Source organism: Macaca thibetana, chromosome 3 (genome assembly GCF_024542745.1).
Source record: "Macaca thibetana thibetana isolate TM-01 chromosome 3, ASM2454274v1, whole genome shotgun sequence".
NCBI classification, from domain to species: domain Eukaryota; kingdom Metazoa; phylum Chordata; class Mammalia; order Primates; family Cercopithecidae; genus Macaca; species Macaca thibetana.
Window position 1 is genome coordinate 93566197 of NC_065580.1, and position 22160 is coordinate 93588356.

Sequence of the window (22160 nt, forward strand, 5' to 3'; positions counted from 1 at the left end):
TTATCTCCAACTCAGTTTGTCTGAAATCTACCTCAACAAAAAATCCTTACAAGTCAATAAGGAAAAAAAAAAAAAAGAAAAATGAACAAAAATATAAACAGGCAATTCACAAAAGAAAAAATAAAATAGTCAATAAATGTATGAAAACATGCCTAATCTCATTAAGAATTTTAAAAATAACAAGGAGATGGGAGGACTGCTTGAAACCAGGAGTTTGAGACCAGCCTGGACAATATAGTGAGACCCTGTCTCTAAAAAAACAACAAAAAAAGAAAAATTAGCTGGGCATGGCAGTGCACACCTCTACTCCTAACTACTCAGGAGGCTGAGGCAGGAGGACTGCTCGAGCCCAGAAGATAGTTAGCTATAATTGTGGCACTGTACTCCAGGTGACACAGTGAGACCCTGTCTCAAAAACAATAACACTGAAAAGTCTTTTTTTTTTTTTTTTTTGTATATCATATTGATAAAGATTTCCAAAACCTAGGATTCCATTGTCGTTATATATATATATGTAAATCTCCTTTTAAAAAGTGATCCCGGCCAGGCGCGGTGGCTCACGCCTGTAATCCCAGCACTTTGGGAGCCCAGGGCAGGTGGATCATGAGGTCAAGAGATCGAGACCATCCTGGCCAACAAGGTGAAACCCTGTCTCTACTAAAAATACAAAAATTAGGAGGTCGTGGTGGCATGCCTCTGTAGTCCCAGCTGCTCGGGAGGCTGAGGCAGAAGAATTGTTTGAACTCGGGAGGCGGAAGCTGCAGTGAGCCGATGTTGCATCACTGCACTCCAGCCTGGCAACAGAGTGAGACTCCATCTCAAAAAATAAAAAATAAAAAGTGATCCCAATGCCTCCAAGCTTGTTACCAGCTTAAATCTGTTAAATCTTTAGGTGCTTTTAAAAGTACTAAGGCAGTTCAAATAACATTTATTGCTCAAATGTACAAAAGCCTCCATGGCCTCATAGTTGTTTTTTAAAAAACAATTGTATTGAGGTATAATGGACATACAATAAACTGCATATATTTAAAATGTACAATTAGATAATTTTTGCACCCATTAAATCATCACCACAATCAAGATCATGAACATATACGTATCCCAAAATGCTTCCTTGATCTTTTTTTTTTTTTTTTTTTTTTTTTTTTTTTTTTTGTGAGAGACAGAGAGAATCTCACTCTATTGCCTAGGCTGAAGTGCAGTGGCGCAATCTCAGCTCACTGCAACCTCTGCCTCCCGAGTCCAGGTAATTCTCATGCTTCAGACTCCCAAGTAGCTGGGATTACAGGCAAGCACCACCACGCCTGGCTAATTTTTATACATTTAGTAGAAATGGGTTTTCACCATGTTGGCTAGGCTGGTCTCTAACTCCTGGCCTCAAGTGATCCACCTGCCTTGGCCTCCTAAAAGTGCTGGGATTACAGGTGTGAACCACTGCACCTGGCTTCACACGTCTTTTTAATCCTATCTTATTCCACCTTTTCTTAAACTCTGTCCCAGGCAACCCCTGATTGCTTTCTGTCACTAAATATTAGTTTGCATCTTCTAGAACTTTCTATAAATGTGTATATTTATAGAATGATACAATGTGTACTCTTTTCGTCTATATTATTCTGCTCAGCATAATTATCTTGATATTTATGCATTTGTTGCATGTATCAATAGTTCATTCCTTCTTATTGCTGCAGAATATTCCATTATATGGATACAGTCCTTTTTTAAATCCCTTTGCCTACTAATGGATAGTAGGTTGTTTTCAGTTTTTGGCTATTATAAATAAATCTGTTTGAACATTTATATGCAGGTATTTGTAAAGACATATGCTTTCATTTCTTTTGGGTCAATACCCAGGAGTGGAATAGCTAATTCACATAGGAGGCATATTGTATAACTTTAAGAAACTGCCAAACAGTTTTCCAAAGTAGTTGTACATTTTGTATTCCCACTTGGCAGTGTATGAGAGCTCCAGTGCTTCCATATTTTCATCAACACTTGATATGATCAAGTGTTTTAAGTTTAGACATTCTTTTAGGTGTAAAGTGGCATCTTACTGTGGTTTTAATTTGTACTCCCCGATAAATAAAAATGTTGGGCATCTTTTCATGTGCTTTTTTCCTATCTATGTATATTCTTTGGAGAATTATCTGCTCAAATCTTTTGCCCATATTTTCCCCAAATGATTTGTTTGTTTTTTCCTACTGAGTTGAGAGTTCATTATATGTTCTAGATACAAGTCTTTTATCAGTATGTGATTTGCAAATATTTTCTTCCACACTGTAGTTTGTCCTTTCGTCCTCTTAACAACGCCTTTTGAAGAGCAGATATCCTTAATTTTCGTAAATCCCAAATTATCAGCACTTAAGCTCAGTGGGGCATGTAAAGGTAAAGGGAGACTATATAGAGAAAATATATAACACAGTGATTGGCACATAGTAAGTGCTCACTAAATGTTAGTTTTTGTCTATTTTACTGAAGGAAAACATGGCTTAAATACTCAAAACTAGTTATCAGCTTAAATCCCTCATTTTCTTACTCTAAATGATTGTGAGCCTTGTGGGCAGGAATTGGGGATCAAGGCAATTTTCTGGGGCTCTTTCCATACGTGAACATTCATAGCCATGGGTAATTCTCTTTTGTTGACAATGATAAAATTCTATTTGCTAGACAAAATCATATACAAATAATTTCAAAGCATTTTATTTTAAGAGAGATAATCCAATAGAAATACTGACAACTGGCCGGGCGCGGTGGCTCAAGCCTGTAATCCCAGCACTTTGGGAAGCCAAGACGGGCGGATCACGATTCGTGGTCAGGAGATCGAGACTATCCTGGCTAACACGGTGAAACCCCGTCTCTACTAAAAAAAAATACAAAAAAACTAGCCGGGCGAGGTGGCGGGTGCCTGTAGTCCCAGCTACTCGGGAGGCTGAGGCAGGAGAATGGCGTAAACCCGGGAGGCGGAGCTTGCAGTGAGCTGAGATCCGGCCACTGCACTCCAGCCTGGGCGACAGAGCGAGACTCCGTCTCAAAAAAAAAAAAAGAAATACTGACAATTATTTAACATTAATCTAAATCATATTGAAATAAAAAAGCAGATGAAACTTGTGTTTTCTATTATCGGGTGTTATGACGAATGTAAATGAATTATTTCTAGGAGGGAAATCACGGAGTGTCAATTGTGTTTACCAAAAACATTCACTCCTATTCAAGTTATTCTTTTATGTCACATCAAAATCCTTTTATCTTTTATCACTGTCATTTTCTGACAGTTATATGTGATAAAGCTATGGTAGCTGGTGAAATAGATAAAACAAACAGGTAGTAAAATGGGCCAGTTGCTGTGGCTCACGCCTATAATCCCAGCACTTTGGGAGACCGAGGCGGGTGGATCACGAGGTCAGGAGATCGAGACCATCCTGGCTAACACGGTGAAACCCCGTCTCTACAAAAAATATAAAAGAATTAGCTGGGCGTGGTGCCGGGCGCCTGCAGTCCCAGCTACTCGTGAGGCTGAGGCAGGAGAATGGCATGAACCCGGGAAGCGGAGCTTGCAGTGAGCCGAGATCCACCACTGCACTCCAGCCTGGGCGACAGAGCAAGACTTCGTCTCAAAAAAAAAAAAAAAAAAAAAAAAAAAAAAAAAGAGGTAGTAAAACGGACAGAGTAGGAAGCATTATATATTACCCTCGAGTCCTGAAAAATAAAGAGAATGTTTATTCCCCAGTCACGCCAGGGCAAAAGGGAGTAATGACAATTTGTTTTCACTGAGAAGCGAGGCATTGCTGAACAATATATGCCAATTTGGGTGCTAAATGGTATTAATAGTTTAGAGATGAGTTTTGAAAATCCTACCACTAACCCACTGCCCTACCAGGCAGGGTACCCAAGTATAAAAGCCACGCATAGATGTGACAAACAAGAGTCAGAAGGGAGAAAATACCATTTTATGAACAGCTAGAGAAGCACTCACAGCCCCTCAAGGCAGAACTCTGGCAGAACCAGAATGGAGAATGGAACTCGGCAGAGAGCCTCCCTCTCTGGCCAGCACCCCCTAAATCAGAAATGGCCGTGTTAGAGGGGCAGAGCTCAGCCTGACTTACACATCAAATTGCAGGCTGGAAGAAGCTCAAATAAATAGACCTGCCCAACAGATACAGGCCCTCCCTGGGCATTTTTACAACTCCATAGAATTAGATAATGAGTGATGAGTGTGGGTGCCGTTCTTTAAATGCATAGTGACCCTACCCACTAGTAAAATGGCACCCAATGACTTACGGCTCTGACCAATTAGATTAGCAACTATTCCTTCCTTGGGGCAGAGCTATTTCGAGGTAAAAGGAGTGGATGTCTGGGAAAGAAGCAAAATGTTTTAGCTGGTTAAGTGAGAGTAGGCAGACATGCTCCTCTTTTCCCCCGTCCACGTTCCCCATCCCCTCCCCCATAAGGAGCACTTTTTTTTTTTTTTTTTTTTTTTTGAGGTGGAGTCTCGCTCTGTCGCCCAGGCTGGAGTGCAGTGGCACGATCTCGGCTCACTGCAAGCTCCGCCTCCCGGGTTCCCGCCATTCTCCTGCCTCAGCCTCCCGAGTAGCTGGGACTACAGGCGCCGCCACCACGCCCGGCTAATTTTTTTGTATTTTTAGTGGAGACGGGGTTTCATTGTGTTAGCCAGGATGGTCTCGATCTCCTGACCTCGTGATCCGCCCGTCTCGGCCTCCCAAAGTGCTGGGATTACAGGCTTGAGCCACCGCGCCCGGCCAGGAGCACCTTTTGGCATGAGCAGAAATATTGAAGCTGTGACACTTGGTGGAGAAAAGAGTAGTTAGTGTCCCAGTGGACCAAAAATTAGAACCTGACGTTTAACCCTGCTTCAACCGCATGCAAAGTGACTTTGGAAAAATGGCTTAGCCTTTCTATGATTATATGCCCATCCTTAAAAAGAGAAATACATATAAAATATCATAAGAAATAATAAACATGCAAATATCCTATGAAGAGTAAAATAATATAAAAATATAAGGAAGATTGTTTCTGAAGGAGCAGATACATACTAGGTAGGAGAAAATGTTAATTTGTGACCTGAGAAAAAAGAAGAGACAAGAAATAAGCAACTACTGGACCATGCAGTTTGAGACTGATAAAACTGGGATATTCCCAAGTAGAAATTTTAAAAAAGGAAATAATTGAGAAATAATATAGATTCTGGACTATAAACAATGTCAGAATCATAAGCCTAAAGTCATGTAAGGATAGTGATGTTCATTTTTAGAGTGGTAACACTTTGAATGATATTCCTAGTTTCCATGTTTATTGCCCTTTTTTTTTTTTTTTTTTTTTTTTTTTTTTGCTAATCATTCGTTTTGGTTTTTGTATATAAACCTCATATAAATAAACTTAATATTATATAATTAGATGATTAGATATGCAAAATGCATAATAAATAGCCATGTACCTAGCATCTTGCTTAAGAAAAACAAAACAAAAATAAAACACACATTACTGAAATTATCGAAGCTTCAAGTGAACTCATCCTAAAATTCACCCATCTCCCTTCCTCACATGGCTAACCATTATACTAATTCGGTGTTTATCATTCACATACTTTTTAAAAAATAATACTTTTACTACCTGTGCATCAATTTCTAACCAATACATTGGTTTACTATTTCTTACACTTCAACAGCGTTATAATGGCTTCATAATGTGTGCGCCTTTATGCATCTTACTTTCTTTCCTCTATGTTACTGAATCTATGTTTATTCCTGTGGCTCTAACTCATTTTTTACTGCAATATAATTACAGTACAGTGTGCCTACTTTATTATGTTCCTATAAGTGGATATTTAGATTGTTTACAACCAAAAAATACTGCCATGAATATGCTATTCCCATATATCTCTCCTTGTAGGTATGCCCGGTCTAGGTGTGAAATTGTTTAGATAGGGAGTATGCATTGTCAACTTTACTAGATTTCATCAAATTATTCATCCAAAGTGACTGTACCAAATTATAACATTGCCAGTAATTGATAAATGCTAAATATCCTTAGCAATATTTGGTATTGTATCCCTATAGAATTTTGGTCAATCAGATGGATGAATGGATGCCAAAACCTATCTCATTTTGTTTTTTTATATTTATTTATTTATTTTGAGTTGAGTTCTCGCTCTGTTGCCCAAGCTGGAGTGCAAGGGTGCGATCATGACTCACTGCAATCTCTGCTCCCAGGTCCAAGTGATTCTTGTGCCTCAGCCTCCCGAGTAGCTGGGATTACAGTCATCCGTCACCACACTCAGTTAATTTTTTTTTTTTTTTTTTGTATTTCTTGTAGAGACAGGGTTTTACCATGTTGACTGGGCTGGTCTCGAACTCCTGACCTCAAGTGATCTACCCACCTCAGCCTATCTCATTTTGCATTTAACATGCACTTCTCGGATTACTAGTGATGTTGAACACATTGTTATATGTTTCTTGGTCATTCCAGTTTCCTTTTGAGTACATTTTCTAATTATTTCTTTTGTCCTTTTTTAGAGATGTTTTTCTTATGGATTTGTAAGCAATTTTTATATATCCTAATTCATTCTCAGTCATCTGTGCTTCTGGGATCACAAGACTTTATCAGGACATGATGCATTATATTGTCAAGATGTGGTCCAATATGTCAGGATGCATAAAATATGAAACTTCATAGACAAACTCACTGTTGGTAGTACTGTTATAAAAACATAATAATTCTGATAAATTATATTTCATGCATTTCCCCTCAAAAATGAAAAAATAAGGTGCATTTATAATTTTTAAAAATATGCCAGGCACAGTGACTCACGCTTGTAATCCCAGCACTTTGGGAGGCCAAGGCAGGTGGATTATTTGAACTCAGGAGTTTGAGAGCAGCTTAGTCAACATGACAAAACTCTGTATCTACAAAAAATACAAAAATTAGCTGGGCGTGGTGGCACACACCTGTAATCCCAGCTACTTAGGAGGCTAATGCAGGAGGATCAATTGAGCCTAGGAGGCGAAGGTTGCAGTGAGCTCAGATCACATTACTGCACTCTAGCCTGGGTGACAGTGAGATCCCATCTCAAAAAGATAAATAAAAACAGCTATAGTAAATATAATTTGTATACCATAAAGTTTACCACTTTACAATACACAATTCAGTGGTTTTTAGTGTACTCACAAAGTTGTGCATTTATCACCACCATCTAATTCCAGAACATTTTATCACTCCAAAAAAAAGGCGTACATCTAAGCAGCCAATTCTCATTGCCTCCTTACCACCCCCCAATCCCTGGCAAACAATATTCTACTTTCCATCTCTTTGGATTTGTCTATTCTGGGGATTTCATAAGAATGAAAACATGTAAGTTGTGGTCTTTTATGTCTGACTTCTTACACTTAGTATAATGTTTCAAAGGTTCATTCACATTATAACATGTATCAGAATCTCATTTCTTTTTATGATTTAGTAATGACTAATGTTCCATTTTAATGGAACATTACCATTATATGGAATACACCACATTTTGTTTATCCAGTCATTAATTGATAACCATTTGAGTTGTTTTCACTTTCTGGCTATTATGAGTAACAGTGTTACAAACATCTGTGCCCACGTTTTTGTGTGGACATGTTTTCAATTGTCCTGTATATATATCTAAGTGTGGAATTGCTGGGTCATATGATAATTCCTAAAAACAAAAAAAACATTTTGAGGAACTGCTGAACTGCTTTCCAAAGTGGCTGCATCATTTTACGATCCCATGAGTAATGTATGGGCATTCCAAATTCTCCACATCCCGCCAACACTTGTTATTATACATTTTTAAAATTACAGTCACCCTAGTGGGTGTGAAGCGGTATCTTGTAGTTCTGATTTTTTTTTTTTTACTTAGTCTTAGATGACTAATAGAGTTGAGCATCTTTTATGTGCTTATTGGCCATTTGTCTTCTGGGGAGAAATGTCTGTTAAGATCCTTTACCAATTTTTAAATAGGGCTATTGGTGTTTTACATATTCTGGATACAAGTTCCTTTTCCAATGTATGATTTTCAAATATTTCCTGTGATTCTATGGGCTGTCTTTTCACTTTCTTGATGGTATCCCTTGAAGAACAAAAGTTTTTCATTTTTATGAAGTCCAAATTATCTATTTTTTTCTTCTGTTGTTTGTGCTTTTGGTGTCTAGGAAGCCACTGCCCAATCCAAAGTCATAAAGATTTAAGCATAATTTTTCTTCTAAGAGTTTTACAGTTTTTCTCTAAATATAAGAGTCTTATATTTAGTTCCCATTTGAGTTAATTTTTATATATGATGTGAGATAGGGATCTCAATTCATTCTTGTGCATGTGGCTAATCCAGTTATATTAACATAATTTGTTGAAAAACAAACTATTCCTTCTCTCGTTAAATGGTCTTGACACTCTTCCTGAAAATCAATTGACCATAACTACAAGAATTTATTTCTGGCCTTTCAATTATATTTCATTGATCTATATTTGCATTCTTATGTTAGTTCTACATATTAACTTTGTAGTAAGTTTTAAAACATGGAAGTTTACAATTTTTCAACTTCACCTTTTTCTTTCAAAATGTTTTGACTATTCTGAGTTCCTGGCATTTCTTTGAGACTGAGTCTTGCTCTGTCACTCAGGCTGGAGTGCAGTGGTGCAATCTCAGCTCACTGCAACCTCCACCTCCCAGGTTCATGCGATTCTCCTGCCTCAGCCTCCCTAGTAGCTGGAACTACAGGTGCATGCCACCACTCCTGGCTAATTTTTGTATTTTTAGTAGAGACAGTGTTTCACCATGTTGACAGGCTGGTCTCGAACTCCTGACCTCAAGTGATCCACTAGCCTCGGCCTCCCAGAATACTAGTATTACAGGTGTGAGCCACCATGCCTGGCCTCTTGGTGTTTTCATATGAATTTTAGAATTATCTTGTTGATTTCTATAAAAAAAAAAATAGGAGTTGGGATTTTGATAATAATTACATTGAATCTGTAGATCAACTTGGACAGTACTATTATTTTAACAATGTTAAGTTTTTCATTCCATGATCATGGGATATTTTTCATTTATTTAAGTCTTCTTTAATTTTTTTCTATGATGTTTTATATTTTCCAGTGTATAAGCCTTGCACTATCTTTGTTAAATTTATTCTTATTTTATTCTTGTTTATGCTATGATAAATAGAATCTTTTCTTAATTCCATTTTCATATTTATTATTTTTTAAGTTAGTATATAGAAAACTGATTTTTGTATCTTGATCTTGTATCCTGAAACATTGCTGAATTTGTATTAGCTCTAATGCTGTGTGTGTGTGTGTGTGCACGTGTGTGTGTTCCTTAGTATTTTTTATATATAAGTTAATGTCAACTGTGAATAAAGATAGTTTTCCTTCCTGCTTCCCAAGCTTAATGTCTTTTAATTCTTTTTCTTACATAATTTCCCTGGTTAGAACCTACAGTACAATGTTGAATAGAAGCGGAGAGATGAAACATCTTTGTCTTGTTCCTAATATTAGAGGGAAAACTTTCAGTCTTTCAACATTAAGTATGATGTTAGCTGTGGGTTCTTCATAGATGCCCTTTAATGGGTTGAGGAAGTTCCCTTCTATTCATAATTTACTGAATGTTCTTGTCATGGAAGGGTGCCAGATTTTTTCAATTGCCTTTTCCACATCTATAATCATGTTATTTTTGTTTTTTATGCTATTAATATAACATATATTATGTTGATTGATTTTTCATATGTTAAACCAACCTTGCATTCCTGGGATAAATTCCTCTTGGTCATGATGTAAAATCCTTTTTATATAAAAAATCACTTAAAACAATAATTATTTTACTCTGCCAAGGGGTTCTATGTGTGTGTTGGGTTGCAGCTTTAATGCTCCAGCAGGCAGCTTATAATTCTGCCTTACCTGTCACTTGTTGCTTGCATAGAGCCACAAAAGTCAACCAGAAGTAAGAGTTTCAGGCCTTCTGAGGTTTCTCCTGGCCTTCTAGATTCCCAAGTATATGCCATAGTTTTCAAAGTCAACTATGGACATCTCATTACCTAATGTGGTGATTAATTTAAGGTGTCAATTTGACTAGGTTAAAGGATACCCAGGTAACTGGTAAAATATTATTTCTAAGAATACTGTGAGGCTGTTTCCAGAAGAGATAAGCATTTGAATCAGTAGATTGAGTAAAGAAGACCCACAGTCACTAATGTAGGCAGGTGTCATTCAAACCATTGATGATAGATAGAACAAAGAAGCAGAAAAAGTTTGAATTTGCTCTCTCTTCTGGAGCTGAGACATCCATCTTTTCCTCTCCTCAGACATCAGAACTCCAGATTCTCAGCTGGGCGTGGTGGCTCACACCTATAATCTTAGCACTTTGGGAGGGACCTTAGGAACCTTACCTGAGGTCAGGAGTTCAAGACCAGCCCAGCCAACATCGTGAAACCCTGTCTCTTCTAAAAATACAAAACTTAGCTAGGCATGGTGGCACATGCCTGTAGTCCCAGCTACTCAGGGGGCTGAGGCAGGAGAATCACTTGAACCAGGGAGGTGGAGGTTGCAGTGAGCCAAGATCAAGCCACTGAACTCCAACCTGGGTGACACAGTGAGACTCCGTCTCAAAAAAAAAAAAAAATCAAAAAAAAAAAAAACATGAACTCCAGATTCTCAGGCAACTGGACTCAGACTTACATGGTCCCTCCAGTTTTTCAGGCCTTCAGCCTAGGACTGAGAGTTAAACCACCTGCTCCCCTGGTTCTTAGGCCTTTGTACTCAGACTAATTGCAACAACAGCTTCCCTGGTTTTGTAGCTTGCAGACAACCAATCTTGGGACATCTTAGCCTCCATAATTGTATGAGCCAATTTCCGTAACAAATATGTGTGCATTTACGTATGTATGTATGCATGCATTTATGTGTGTATATGTAATACCAGCAGCAGACCATCTGGAGTGGCCATACTGTGAAGACACAGGCTGCAGTCAGGGAGGTGCAGCTGGGGCTGTGCACTCCCCAGAGCTAGCAGGGGCCAGGAATAGGTGGGAGCTCCTTGCCCTACCAAGTTGGTAGGCTAGGAGCCCTCTCTCTGGGGCTCAGCTGTAGCCACCCAGCCACAGCTCCAGACCTGGGCATCCCTGTGCTCTCAGGAACTGGGAAGCTCTCCTGCTCCCACAGGCTTGGAAGTGCCTGCTCCCGCTCCCTGGCCTCTCCCTGCTTCCAGCACCTGCTCTGGGGCAGAGCAAAGTTGTGGTTGAGCCTGGGCATTGTCACAACCTGGCCAGCTGTACATGTGTTCAGGATGGTGCTGACACAGAGCCCCCAGCCGCTTCAGCCCCCTCTAGACTTTGGGCACCAAAGAGCATGGGAGGCAGGTGGGAAGGGCAGTGACTGATGGCAGCTTGGCATGGGCCTGCAGATACCCCTCAGTGTGGACAGCCAAGGTGCCATGTATGACATGTTGATGAGGGCAGCAGGCAGACAGGTTCCTGGATGGGAAGGGGTAGGTCCCCAGTAAAGCCCCTCCTTTGAGCCAAGAATGGTCTGAAGCCTGGGGGCCAGGCTGCCAGTTCGGGTAGAGTCTGTGGCCCAGAGTGAGAACTTATGGTGGTTTTCCTGGGCCCACCCATGGCTGCCCATGGACCAACAAGCACATACTTCCTCCTTTCTGAAGCCCATAAAAACCCTAGACTCAGCCAGACTCACACAGATGTCAAGACTACCAGCTGTGGGAAAGAGCTGTCCACTTTGGGTCTCCTTGACTCATCAGGATGAACTGCCTGCAGAAAAGAGCTACCCACTGTGGGTCTCCTCTCCACTGAGAGCTGGACATTCATCAGGATGACCTACCTGCAGAAAGGAGCTACCCACTTCAGGTCTCCTGAGAGCTGTTCTGTCGCTTAGTGAAACTCTTCACCTTGCTTGCCCTCTCCACCTTGCTTGCTTGCATACCTCATTCTTCCTGGATGCAGGATAAAAACTCAAGTCTCACCAAATGGCAGGACTGAAAGAGCTATAACACAAACAGGGATGAAACACACACACCCCACTTGCCATGTTACAGACAACAAGAAGGAGAGAAGAACTGTGGCCCTTTAGGAAGCCCAGACCTAGAGGCTTCCCAAGCCAAGACTGACACCCTCTTTAGGGCTCTATGGATCCTGGCATCTCCAAGCTTCCGGGTGCTATGTGTTCCCCTCATCCAGATGTGGGTATCTGGAACAGAATCTGCACACAGTGCATCTGGACCAGCCACAGCCTTGTATGGAGCCAGCACCTGTGCTGGTGCCTGGAGCTGCCCGCCTTGCCACAGTAGCTGGCATGCCAGGCCGTGCACAGTGGCTGGACCCCAAGCTCACTGTCTCACACACTCCTCACCACTCTGAACCTGGTTCACTGTTGGCAGGTGTGGGATCTAGGCCAGTAGCCCGAGCTGAGCACAGCTTGCCAGGCCAAGTGGGCAGAATGAGTCCAGCAGGTGTAAGCAAAACTCAGGCAGAAGGTGCCACCAGCCACAGAGGTTTCTGGCTGGTGAAGCAACATCCTAAGGATCCTGTGACATATGTATGTATACATGTGTGTGTGTATACATGTATGTATGTATCATCTATCTATCTATCTTTCCATCCATCCATTCATCTTATTCGTTTTTTTTCCTCTGGAGAATCCTGCCTAATATACTCAGTTTTTCCTTTTAAGTGTTTAGGTCAGCCTTTTGCTAGCCCTAAATGGCAATACTGCCTTAGGCAGCTGCAATATTAAACAACTGCTACTTATTGTCTTTGTCAAATTCCCTGCTGGCAGAGCTGTTTGCACAAAGTGAGCTCTGAGTCATGTCAAATAAATACAAGCCCTGAGAATGGAGCTTTTCAGTAAGGTGCCAGACAGGCTGAATACTAAAAAATACCCTAGGGATGAGGCTTTCCAGGACCTCTTAACCTGTTCTGCCTTCTCCAATGACGGTGGGCTGGTGGGTTTCACAGCTACCATAGTTGTGAAGCTGTTGGTCTTTAAAGCTACTGTAAAGCTGGGGAGAGTGAGAAGGGATTAGGAAGAGTTAAAACACTACAAGTCTCATTGTTCTTACTGAGATTCAGCCATCTGTATTAAATAAATACTTCTTGGATTTTTATAAGCTTTTAGTTAGTTTCCAGCATTCTGAAAAAGTTAATTTTGACAATTTCCCAGTGTTCTTGTTGCTTTTATGGAGGAGTAGATTTTCAGAGGCCCTTACTTTACCATTCTGGAAGTTGAGGTCACACTTCCCATTCATACGTTATATTGTAAAATATACACACGACTAGCTGGGCATGGTAGCTCACACTTGTAATCTCAGCACTTCGGGAGGCCAAGGTGGGCAGATCACCGGAAGTCAGGAGTTGGAGACCAGCTTGTCCAACATAGTGAAACCCCATCTCTACTAAAAATACAAAAAAAAAAAAAAAAAATTAACTGGGCATGGTGTCAGGCACCTGTAACCCCAGCTACCTGGGAGGCTGAGGCAGAATCGCTTGAACCCAGGAGGTAGAGGTTGCAGTGAGCCAAGACTGCACAACTCTACTCCATGCTGATCAACAGAGTGAGACTCTGTGTCAAAAAACAAAACAAAACAAAACAAAAAAAAAGCATGACATATATATTCCTTCCACTTCTGACTGGAAGTGAGTACCAAACCTTCTGCTTACAATTTTACATATTTGATGATTGAAGAATTTTCCATAGACCAGCTTGTGGCTTAGCTGATGAAACCTGTTTAAAATTTGCTTCTCCTCCACTACTTAAATACTTTCAGTGCTGGTTACTGTAAGAAATATTAGGAGAGGCCGGGCGCGGTGGCTCAAGCCTGTAATCCCAGCACTTTGGGAGGCCGAGACGGGCGGATCACGAGGTCAGGAGATCAAGACCATCCGGGCTAACACGGTGAAACCCCGTCTCTACTAAAAATACAAAAAATTAGCCGGGCGTGGTGGCAGGCGCCTGTAGTCCCAGCTACTCGGGAGGCTGAGGCAGGAGAATGGCGTAAACCCGGGAGGCGGAGCTTGCAGTGAGCTGAGATCCGGCCACTGTACTCCAGCCTGGGTGACAGAGCGAGACTCTGTCTCAAAAAAAAAAAAAAAAAAGAAATATTAGGAGGAGATCTCAAGCCCTGCATCTTTGCATCACAAGATAGGGCTGGCACAGTGGGACTAGGGACTATTCCTGGATGCCATTCTTACATTAGAAGGGCTGGAAATAGCTTAACTATATGGAAGTAACTGTGATCTACAAATATATATCCTGCTAGATGCCAAAAAATATATCCCCAGCTCAATTTGTGATGCGTTCCCAAATATATATATGGCCATTTCAACACCACCAGATAGTAAAAAAAAAAAGAAAGAAAGAAAATGTGATAGAGGGAAAATCAGGGTGAAATGAGACAATAGACTTAAGCTATTGTGGTTAAAATATCTTACTTTTATAAATTTTACCAAGCCAAATTGCTATGTGAACACATTACTAGGCCCACAGCTTTGAAATCAGCCTGTTCAAGTTCAGAGACCCTGAATTTTAAGCTTAGATAACCCCTATCACCCTGCCCACTACCTGGTCCTTTGTCTGATTTCTCTCTGGGTTTCTGCTTTTTTTTTTTTTTTTTTTCATTCTGCAGTCTCTGCAGACTGCTGCCTTTCTCTGCTTATCTACATACACCATCCAGATTGGCTGGCTGAGCCCCTTGTACGTACTTCCAGTAGAACTGCTACACACCAGCTCATCAACATCCATCTGTCCAGTGTCCAAAGAGAACATGATGCTCTTTACTTCAGCTTATTAATTGGAAGTCTTTGGTTTAGGTGCTCAACCTTAATCCAATAAACTGAGACCAGGTAGAGGTAAAGTCCCACAGAATAGGTACAGCCTTAGGAATCCCTCCTGTGCGTGAATAGAGGTGTAAGTAATTCACAGAAAATGGGAATTGGCTAAGTTGACACTTCAAAAAGTACTGGACTATAGAAAAGTTGAATAGGTTTAAGTAATAGGTACAGAAAACCTTCTCTAAACACTTAATATGCAAATATATTTTGGGATTTTTCACTATGGGTATATTTTACATGTCTCCCGAAATTGTTGCAAAGGTTCTCTACCAATCACATGATTGTGATTGCAAACAGATTTATTATGCACAGATAGATGAACAGCAGGAATAAATAGAAGCCTAGGATCCACAGCAAGCCAGTCCTCTAAGGCTCAAGAAAGCTGCTGAGTGTGGAAAGGGCCTTATCTGTGTGTGCTTCACATCCCACTGCAGCTGAGGGACACTGAAGCACTGTGCTCTGGGTTTTATACCCTAGGTGGCACTAGGATCACCGAGAACAAGCGCTGCAGTACACCCTGTTCTGCGAGGAACAAAGACACAACGTGGATTATTCTGGACATTACCTCTCTATCTCAGAAAGTTGCATTCTAAGGTTATTCTGAGAACTACAAGTTGCAGGAAGAGCTGGATTGGCCAAGATCACCCAAGGACCTATCCTCCTGTGGGTGCATTCCCAGAGAACCAATTCAGGTTAGGGGAATCATAAGACTAGTGGTATTCCAAGAAACACATTTTGGGAAATGCTAAATAGTAACAAAGTTAATACAGGACAGGTACACCTCATTTTATTTGCAGTTTGCTTTATTGTGCTTCACAGATACTACATGTTCTTTTTTTTGTTTGTTTTTTTGCAAATTAATGGTTTGTGGCAACCCTGCATGGAGCGAGTCTATTGGTACCATTTTTCCAACAGCATGTGCTCACTTTGTTGTGTCTCTGAGTCACATTTTGGTAATTCTTGCAATATTTCAAACATTATTATCATTATCATTATATCTGTTATGGTGACCTGTGACCAGTGATGTTTGATGTTACTATTATAATTGTTTTGGAGCACCATGAACTGAGCCCATAAAACAGCAAATTTAATCAATAAATGTTGCATGTGTTCTCACTGCTCCAATGACCAGCTGTTCCCCATTTGTCTTTGTCTCCCCAGGCCTCTCTATTCCTCCAGACACAATATTGAAATTAAGCCAACTAATAACCTTACAATGGCCTCTAAGTGTTCAAGTGAAAGGAAGAGACGCACATCTCTAACTTTAAATAAATAGCTAGAAATGACTATGCTTAGTGAGGAAGGCATGTTGAAAGCCAAGACTGGGAAGCTAGGCTGCTTGGCACCAAACAGCCACGTTATGAATGAAAAGCAAACACACTTGGAGGAAATTTAAAGTGCTACTCCAGTGAACACACAAATGATAATAAAGCAAACCAGCCTTAATGCTGATATGAAGAGTTTTAGTGGTCTAAATAAATCAAATCAGCTACCACATTCCCTTAAGCCAAAACCGAATCCAGAGCAAGATCCTAACACTATTCAGTTCTATGAAAGCTGAAAGAAGTAAGGAAGCTGCCCAAGAAAAGCTAGAAGATAGCAGAGATTAGTTCATGTGGTTTAAGGAAAGAAACTATCTCCAAAACATAAAAGTGTAAGATAAGGCAACAAGTGCTGATGTGGAAACTGTAGCAAGTTATCCAGAAGATCCAGCTAAGATCTTGATGAGGGTGGCTACATCAAACAACAGATTTTCAATGTAGATGAAACAACTTCTACTGGAAGAAGATGCCATCTAAGACTTTCATAGCTAGAGAGGAGAAGTCCATGCCTGTTTTCAAACTTTCAAGGACAGGCTGACCCTTCTTGTTAGCAGTTAATTCAGTTAGTGACTTGAAGTTGAAGCCAGTGCCCATTTACCATTCCAAAAATCCTAGGGTCCTGACAAATTATGCTAAATCTGCTCTGCCTGTGCTCTATAAGTTGAACAAGAATGCCTAGCTGGCAGCACATCTGTTTACAACACGGTTTACTGAATATTTTAAGTCCACTGTTGAGACCTACTGCTCAAAAAAAAAAGTGTCCTTTCAAAATATTACTGGTCATTGACAATGCACATGGTCACCCAAGAGCTATAATGGTGCTGTACAAGGAGATTAATGTTGTTTTCATGACTGCTAACACAACGTCTATTCTACAGCCCATGGATCAAGGAGTTATTTTGATTTTTAGGTATTATTATTTAAAATATGCATTTAATAAGGCTAGAGCTACCACAGACAGTGATTCTTCTGATGCGGGCAAAGCACATTGAAAACCTTCTGGAAAAGATTCACCATTCTAGATGCCATTAAGAACATTTGTGATTGGGAGGAGGTAGAAATATCAACATTCACAGAAATTTGGAAGAAGTTGATTCCAACCCTCATGGATGACTTTGAGAGGTTTGAGATTTCTGTGGAGAAAGTACCTGCAGATGTGGTGGAAATAGAAAAACAACTAGAATTAGAAGAGGAATTTGATGTGACTGAATTGCTGCAATCTCATGATAAAACTTGAATGGGTGAAGAGTTGCTTCTTATGACTGAGCAAAGAAAGTGGTTGTTTGAAAAGGAATCTACTGATGGTGAAGACTCTGTAAATATTGTTGAAATGACAACAAAGGATGTAGAACAGTGCATAAACTTAGTTGATCAAGCAGAGACAGGGTTTGAGAGAACTGACTCCAATTTTGAAAGAAGTTCTACTATGGGTAAAATGCTATCAAACAGCATTGCATGATATGGAGAAATCCTTTGTGAAAGGGAGTCAATCAATGCAGCAAACTTCATTGTTGTCTTATTTTAAGAAATTGCCAGAAACACTCCCAACATTCAGAAACTACCATTCTGATCAGTCAGCAACCTGACCCTGATCAGTCAGCACCTATCAACATTGAGGCAAGACCTTCCACAAGCAAACTGACTGTGAATCTAGTGGGCATGGTGGTATGGGCCTGTAGTCCCAGCTCCTTAAGACGCTGAAGCAGGAGGACTGCTTGACCTCAGGAGTTTGAGGCTGTAGGATACTATGATCACATCTGTGAATAGCCACTGTACTCAATCCTGGAGAACACAGCAAGACTCCATCTCTTATAAAAGTAAAAATAAAAATAAATTTAAAACTTGCAACTTGCAAAGGCTTAGATGATCATTAGCAATTTTTAGCAACAAAGTACTTTTTAATTGAGGTATGTGCATTGCTTTTGCAGATACAGTATTATTGCACACTTAACAGACTACAGTATAGTGTAAACATAACTTGCATATGTTTTGGGAAACCAAAAAATTTGTGTGACTCACTTTACTGCGATATTTACTTTATGTGGTGGTCTGGAACAGAACCTGAAATATCTCTGAGGTATGTGTGTATTATTAACTCAGTAAAGTAATTTTAAGGGTCTTGTGCTGGCACCCCTCTAAGCATTTTTATAATCTTTATGGCAGTTCCATGTGGTAGGTTCTATTTTCACAGATAAGGAGACTGAGGCATAACAGAAGTTAAGCAATTTGTCCAAAGTTGCACAACTAGAAAGTCGAGATGCTTGATTTTGCATCCAGGCAGTCTCATGCTTAACCCCTGTACTGTATAATCTCTGTGGTCTCTTTGAGTTCTGAATCCTATGGCTCTTCCATGAACTTTGATGTTTTATATTCAGCAATATGTAAAAAGACTGTTCTAACACCAAGCACTAAGGATGCTGTTCCTTGTTTCTTTTTTGCTTTATTGCAGAACAGCATTCTTTTTCATCACCTACATTTCTGCCTTTGAATCACGGATCCTTCATCTCTCAAGGCCTTCGAGTTAGAAGACAGATTTCTACTTCTTTTCGATTAAAAAAAAGAAAAAAAAAGTTATTCTGTTTTTCTTCAGTGTCCTGGGTCATTTAATAAACTGAATGAAAAATTTTCTCATTTCTAATTTTATTAACAATAAATTATTCCTATTGCCAGAGTTCACCTTAAATCCCCAAATCAACTAGTTAAAATAGAGGCACATCTGAGAACCTCTAGATTAAAAGAAGAAAGATAAAGTGTACAGAGACATAAATATCTTACTCTTTTGTAAAAATTGAGGCATATATACAGTTTGCTCTTTCATCTGGATTATGTTATGTTGTTTGTCCCCAACAAGAAAAGTATACTGTGGGCCAAGACTGGCGGCTCATTCCTGTAATCCCAGCACTTTGGGAGGCCTAGGTGGGAGGATTGCGTAACGCCAGGAGCTCAAGACAAGCTTGGGCAACATAGTGTGACCTCTTCTCCACCACCACCAACACCAACAACAACAACAAAATTTTAAAATTAAAAATTAGCCCAGAGTTGTGTTGCACGCCTGTAATCCCAGCTACATGGGAGGCTGAGATGGGAGGATTGCTTGAGCCCAGGAGTTCTGAGGCTTCAAGCCACTGCATTGCACCCCCAGCCTGGGTGATAGGGCAGAGACCCTGCCTCAAAAAAAAAAAAAAAGCCTCAATAGTGTAAATTATTTTACATAAAATAGGTCTCTATACAGTCCTATCTAGACTGAGGAGGAAAACCAATGAAATATAAAGTTTTCATAACATTAATGTACAATTTCAAATAATCCTGTATATTACTATACACTAGAAAGAATATGGTTACAAAAAGCATTTCCATGAGGGCTGTGATTGAGTTCCGTGTTACCGTAAAAACACTTAGAGAAGCCTAACTGAAGATTTCTAGAACTGACTGACAACTGATTTCAGTTGTGAACACATAGTAAGCCAGCCTAGTTAGGCAGACACTCACTGCACGCCAAGGAGACAGCAACGTGACTGTGTGCTGTTGCTTTATGAATCCCATGAAAATAAATCTTGTACTCGGTGTAACAAGACTTTAACGTTCAGTAACATCCTTTCATCATTTAATATCTACTGAGCGCCTACCATACACCAGGCTCAGATACTGCACTGAACACCGACCCTGTTCCTATGAAGCCTTACACTGATGGGAGACACCTTTGCATGTTCCACCGCCCTATTATCAAAAAACAAAAAGATAATCACGTAACCGAAACCTGGAAATCTGCCTTGGGCACACAGAAGGGCAGGCGCGACCTCGGACCAGCTCCGAGGCAAAATTCACTCAGCGCGGGACAGCGACAAAGCACCCGGCCGCACCTATGCCTGCAGTCGCATTGCTCGGAGCGGCGCGCCACTGTGACGTTTGAGGCCCCGCCCCTGACTCCCCTCAAAGGGCCCCCACCTCCTTGCGCGAAGTGCGCAGGCTCCTCGGCCGGACTCGGGTTCTGCCCGGGGACGCAGCCCAGCTGGCAGCGTCGCTCCCTGAGCGCTCCTGAGGGGGCCGCCCGGCCTTGTCTTTCGGCAGTGGCCGAGCCACCGCCGCCTGTCGCGCGTTCCAGAGCTGGGTGCTGCAGCCGCAGTTCCGATCGCCGTGTTTGGTCGATAGAATCCCCAGTGTGCCCAGAGAGTGCGACCCCTCGCCCGGCCCGGCGAGTCCCGGGCGTGAACCGAGCTGAGGGAGGATGGCAGCCTCCGGGGTGGAGAAGAACAGCAAGAAGAAGACAGAGAAGAAACTTGCTGCTCGGGAAGAAGCTAAATTGTTGGCGGGTTTCATGGGCGTCATGAATAACATGCGGAAACAGGTACCGCCTCTGTGGGAGTGACGGACGACGGTGGGAGGTGGTCCGGGGCTCGGGTCCCTGGCTCCCGGCGTCGAACCCCGCGCCCTGTGGATCGCGCCCCTCTTCCTCGGTCCTCGCCCCTTCTTCCATTTTCGCAGGCGAGTCCGCAGTTGGTAGAGGGGCGCGTAAAACAATTCTCGAGCAAAAGTGCTTCTCTCCTGCGGAGGATGTAGCTCCCAAGTCAGACTCCTGGGGGACTCCTCGGGCTGGCTTTCGCCGTCGGGTATCGGTTGTGTAACAGCTCTGCCCTAGTTATCTCTTTGTGAGGCGAGGATTCTTCCACCGGCGAGCCGTTTTAAAGTGTCGTGACATCTTGTGTGAAGAAACCCATTGGCATAGCCCAAACCGAAGCCCCCAAAGGGAGGAGAGTTGCTGGCCTGAAATCAGCTGCTCTTAAATAAGGATCCCCGCCCCCTCCAGTGTTTCCCCGGTGGAGCTAGTTGAAAACGAGTCCTCCTGTACGTGTTAATTTAGAGCAGAAGCAGCCATCGATAAATACCATGCCATCTTCTAAGGGCACTGTGCGCCCCTGTTATTAAGAGGAGCTCTTTGTTCTGTCTTTGGTGTGTGGTGCATTCATGAAAGTCTGCAGCACATCGGCGAAAGGTGGGTTATGAAAAGAACGGATTTTAACGCTGGCGAAGGTGAACCAAAGAGGCTTTATTATTATTTTTTTTAATTCCATAACATCTATACCGATAAGCATAGAAAGTCACTTTTTCCTTTCTGTAAGCTTTATTTATAGATAATACACATCTAAGGAGATTTGTGGGAATGTTTGGGTTTTGTTGACTGGGATCCTATTTCAAGAGGACAAAGCAGGATGTGAGTTGTGTGTAACTGCAAAACCTAGTTTGCTTTGTCTAGTGGTTCTGGGAATATGGGCAACAGTAGAGGAATTTAAGATTTTTATGAAGATATTAACTTCTGGTTTCTATAAGCAAACGCTGACTGCAGGGATCTTGTCTTTGTTCACCAGCTCCTGCTACAGTGCACTAGTGCAGTCTACGGGAATGCTTTCAAATCTTTCCTGGCCTTTGTGCTGAAGTACTGTGAATGTCTGAATTCGTTAATTCGTGCGACTTACTTCCATGTATCTATTTTCAAATTCATGTTCCTTTCATGTAAACCTTATTGTATCTACAATACCACAGACTTCAAATTGCTGGTGCATTTAGCTATTGCCTGCCTGTAATGGTAGTTGAACATAGTTTACCAGTGCTTAAACTTGTTGAAGACTCATTAGGTTCCCTCCCACTCCCTCAAATATGTTTTCATTCGTGGATCATAGCATCGTAAAGCATTGCCTCAATCCCTAAATAGATAGGGTGCAACTGGGTTGCAGTAGCAAATATTTACTTGAGGAGAGGATTATCTGAGACTGTCCATTTAGCTCTTTGGATTTAAAAATTGACTCACATTTCCTAGCTTTGGAGTATATTAACATCACTTATTTACTGTTACAATAGAAATACAGTTACTGAAAAATCAGGGTTCTGTTACTGAGTAGGAAGGAAAAAATGGTTACTTGGTGAACAACCAGGGATCCCCTCCACAATGATTAACTGACCTTAATCTGCCAGGTTCTCCTTT

The 22160-nt window shown here is 41.2% G+C and overlaps 3 protein-coding genes across 14 annotated transcripts in view; 2 read left to right on the forward strand and 1 right to left on the reverse strand.

Moving 5' to 3' along the window:
* Positions 1-22160, forward strand: part of NUP42 (nucleoporin 42) — a 1164542-nt gene that overhangs the window by 1050270 nt on the left and 92112 nt on the right. The gene's annotated exons all lie outside the window — the stretch shown is intronic.
* The window catches only part of TOMM7 (translocase of outer mitochondrial membrane 7), a 540985-nt gene that overhangs the window by 261841 nt on the left and 256984 nt on the right, over positions 1-22160 (reverse strand). The window lies entirely within an intron of this gene.
* Positions 20118-22160, forward strand: part of KLHL7 (kelch like family member 7) — a 70153-nt gene continuing 68110 nt past the window's right edge. The window contains exon 1 of one of the 2 annotated variants that reach the window (XM_050783126.1): positions 20118-20528. In XM_050783126.1, the coding sequence (XP_050639083.1) occupies positions 20409-20528 (120 nt within the window). In that variant the 5' untranslated portion in view covers positions 20118-20408. The remainder of the gene's footprint in view (positions 20529-22160) is intronic. The other variant, XM_050783128.1, reaches the window with a different exon arrangement.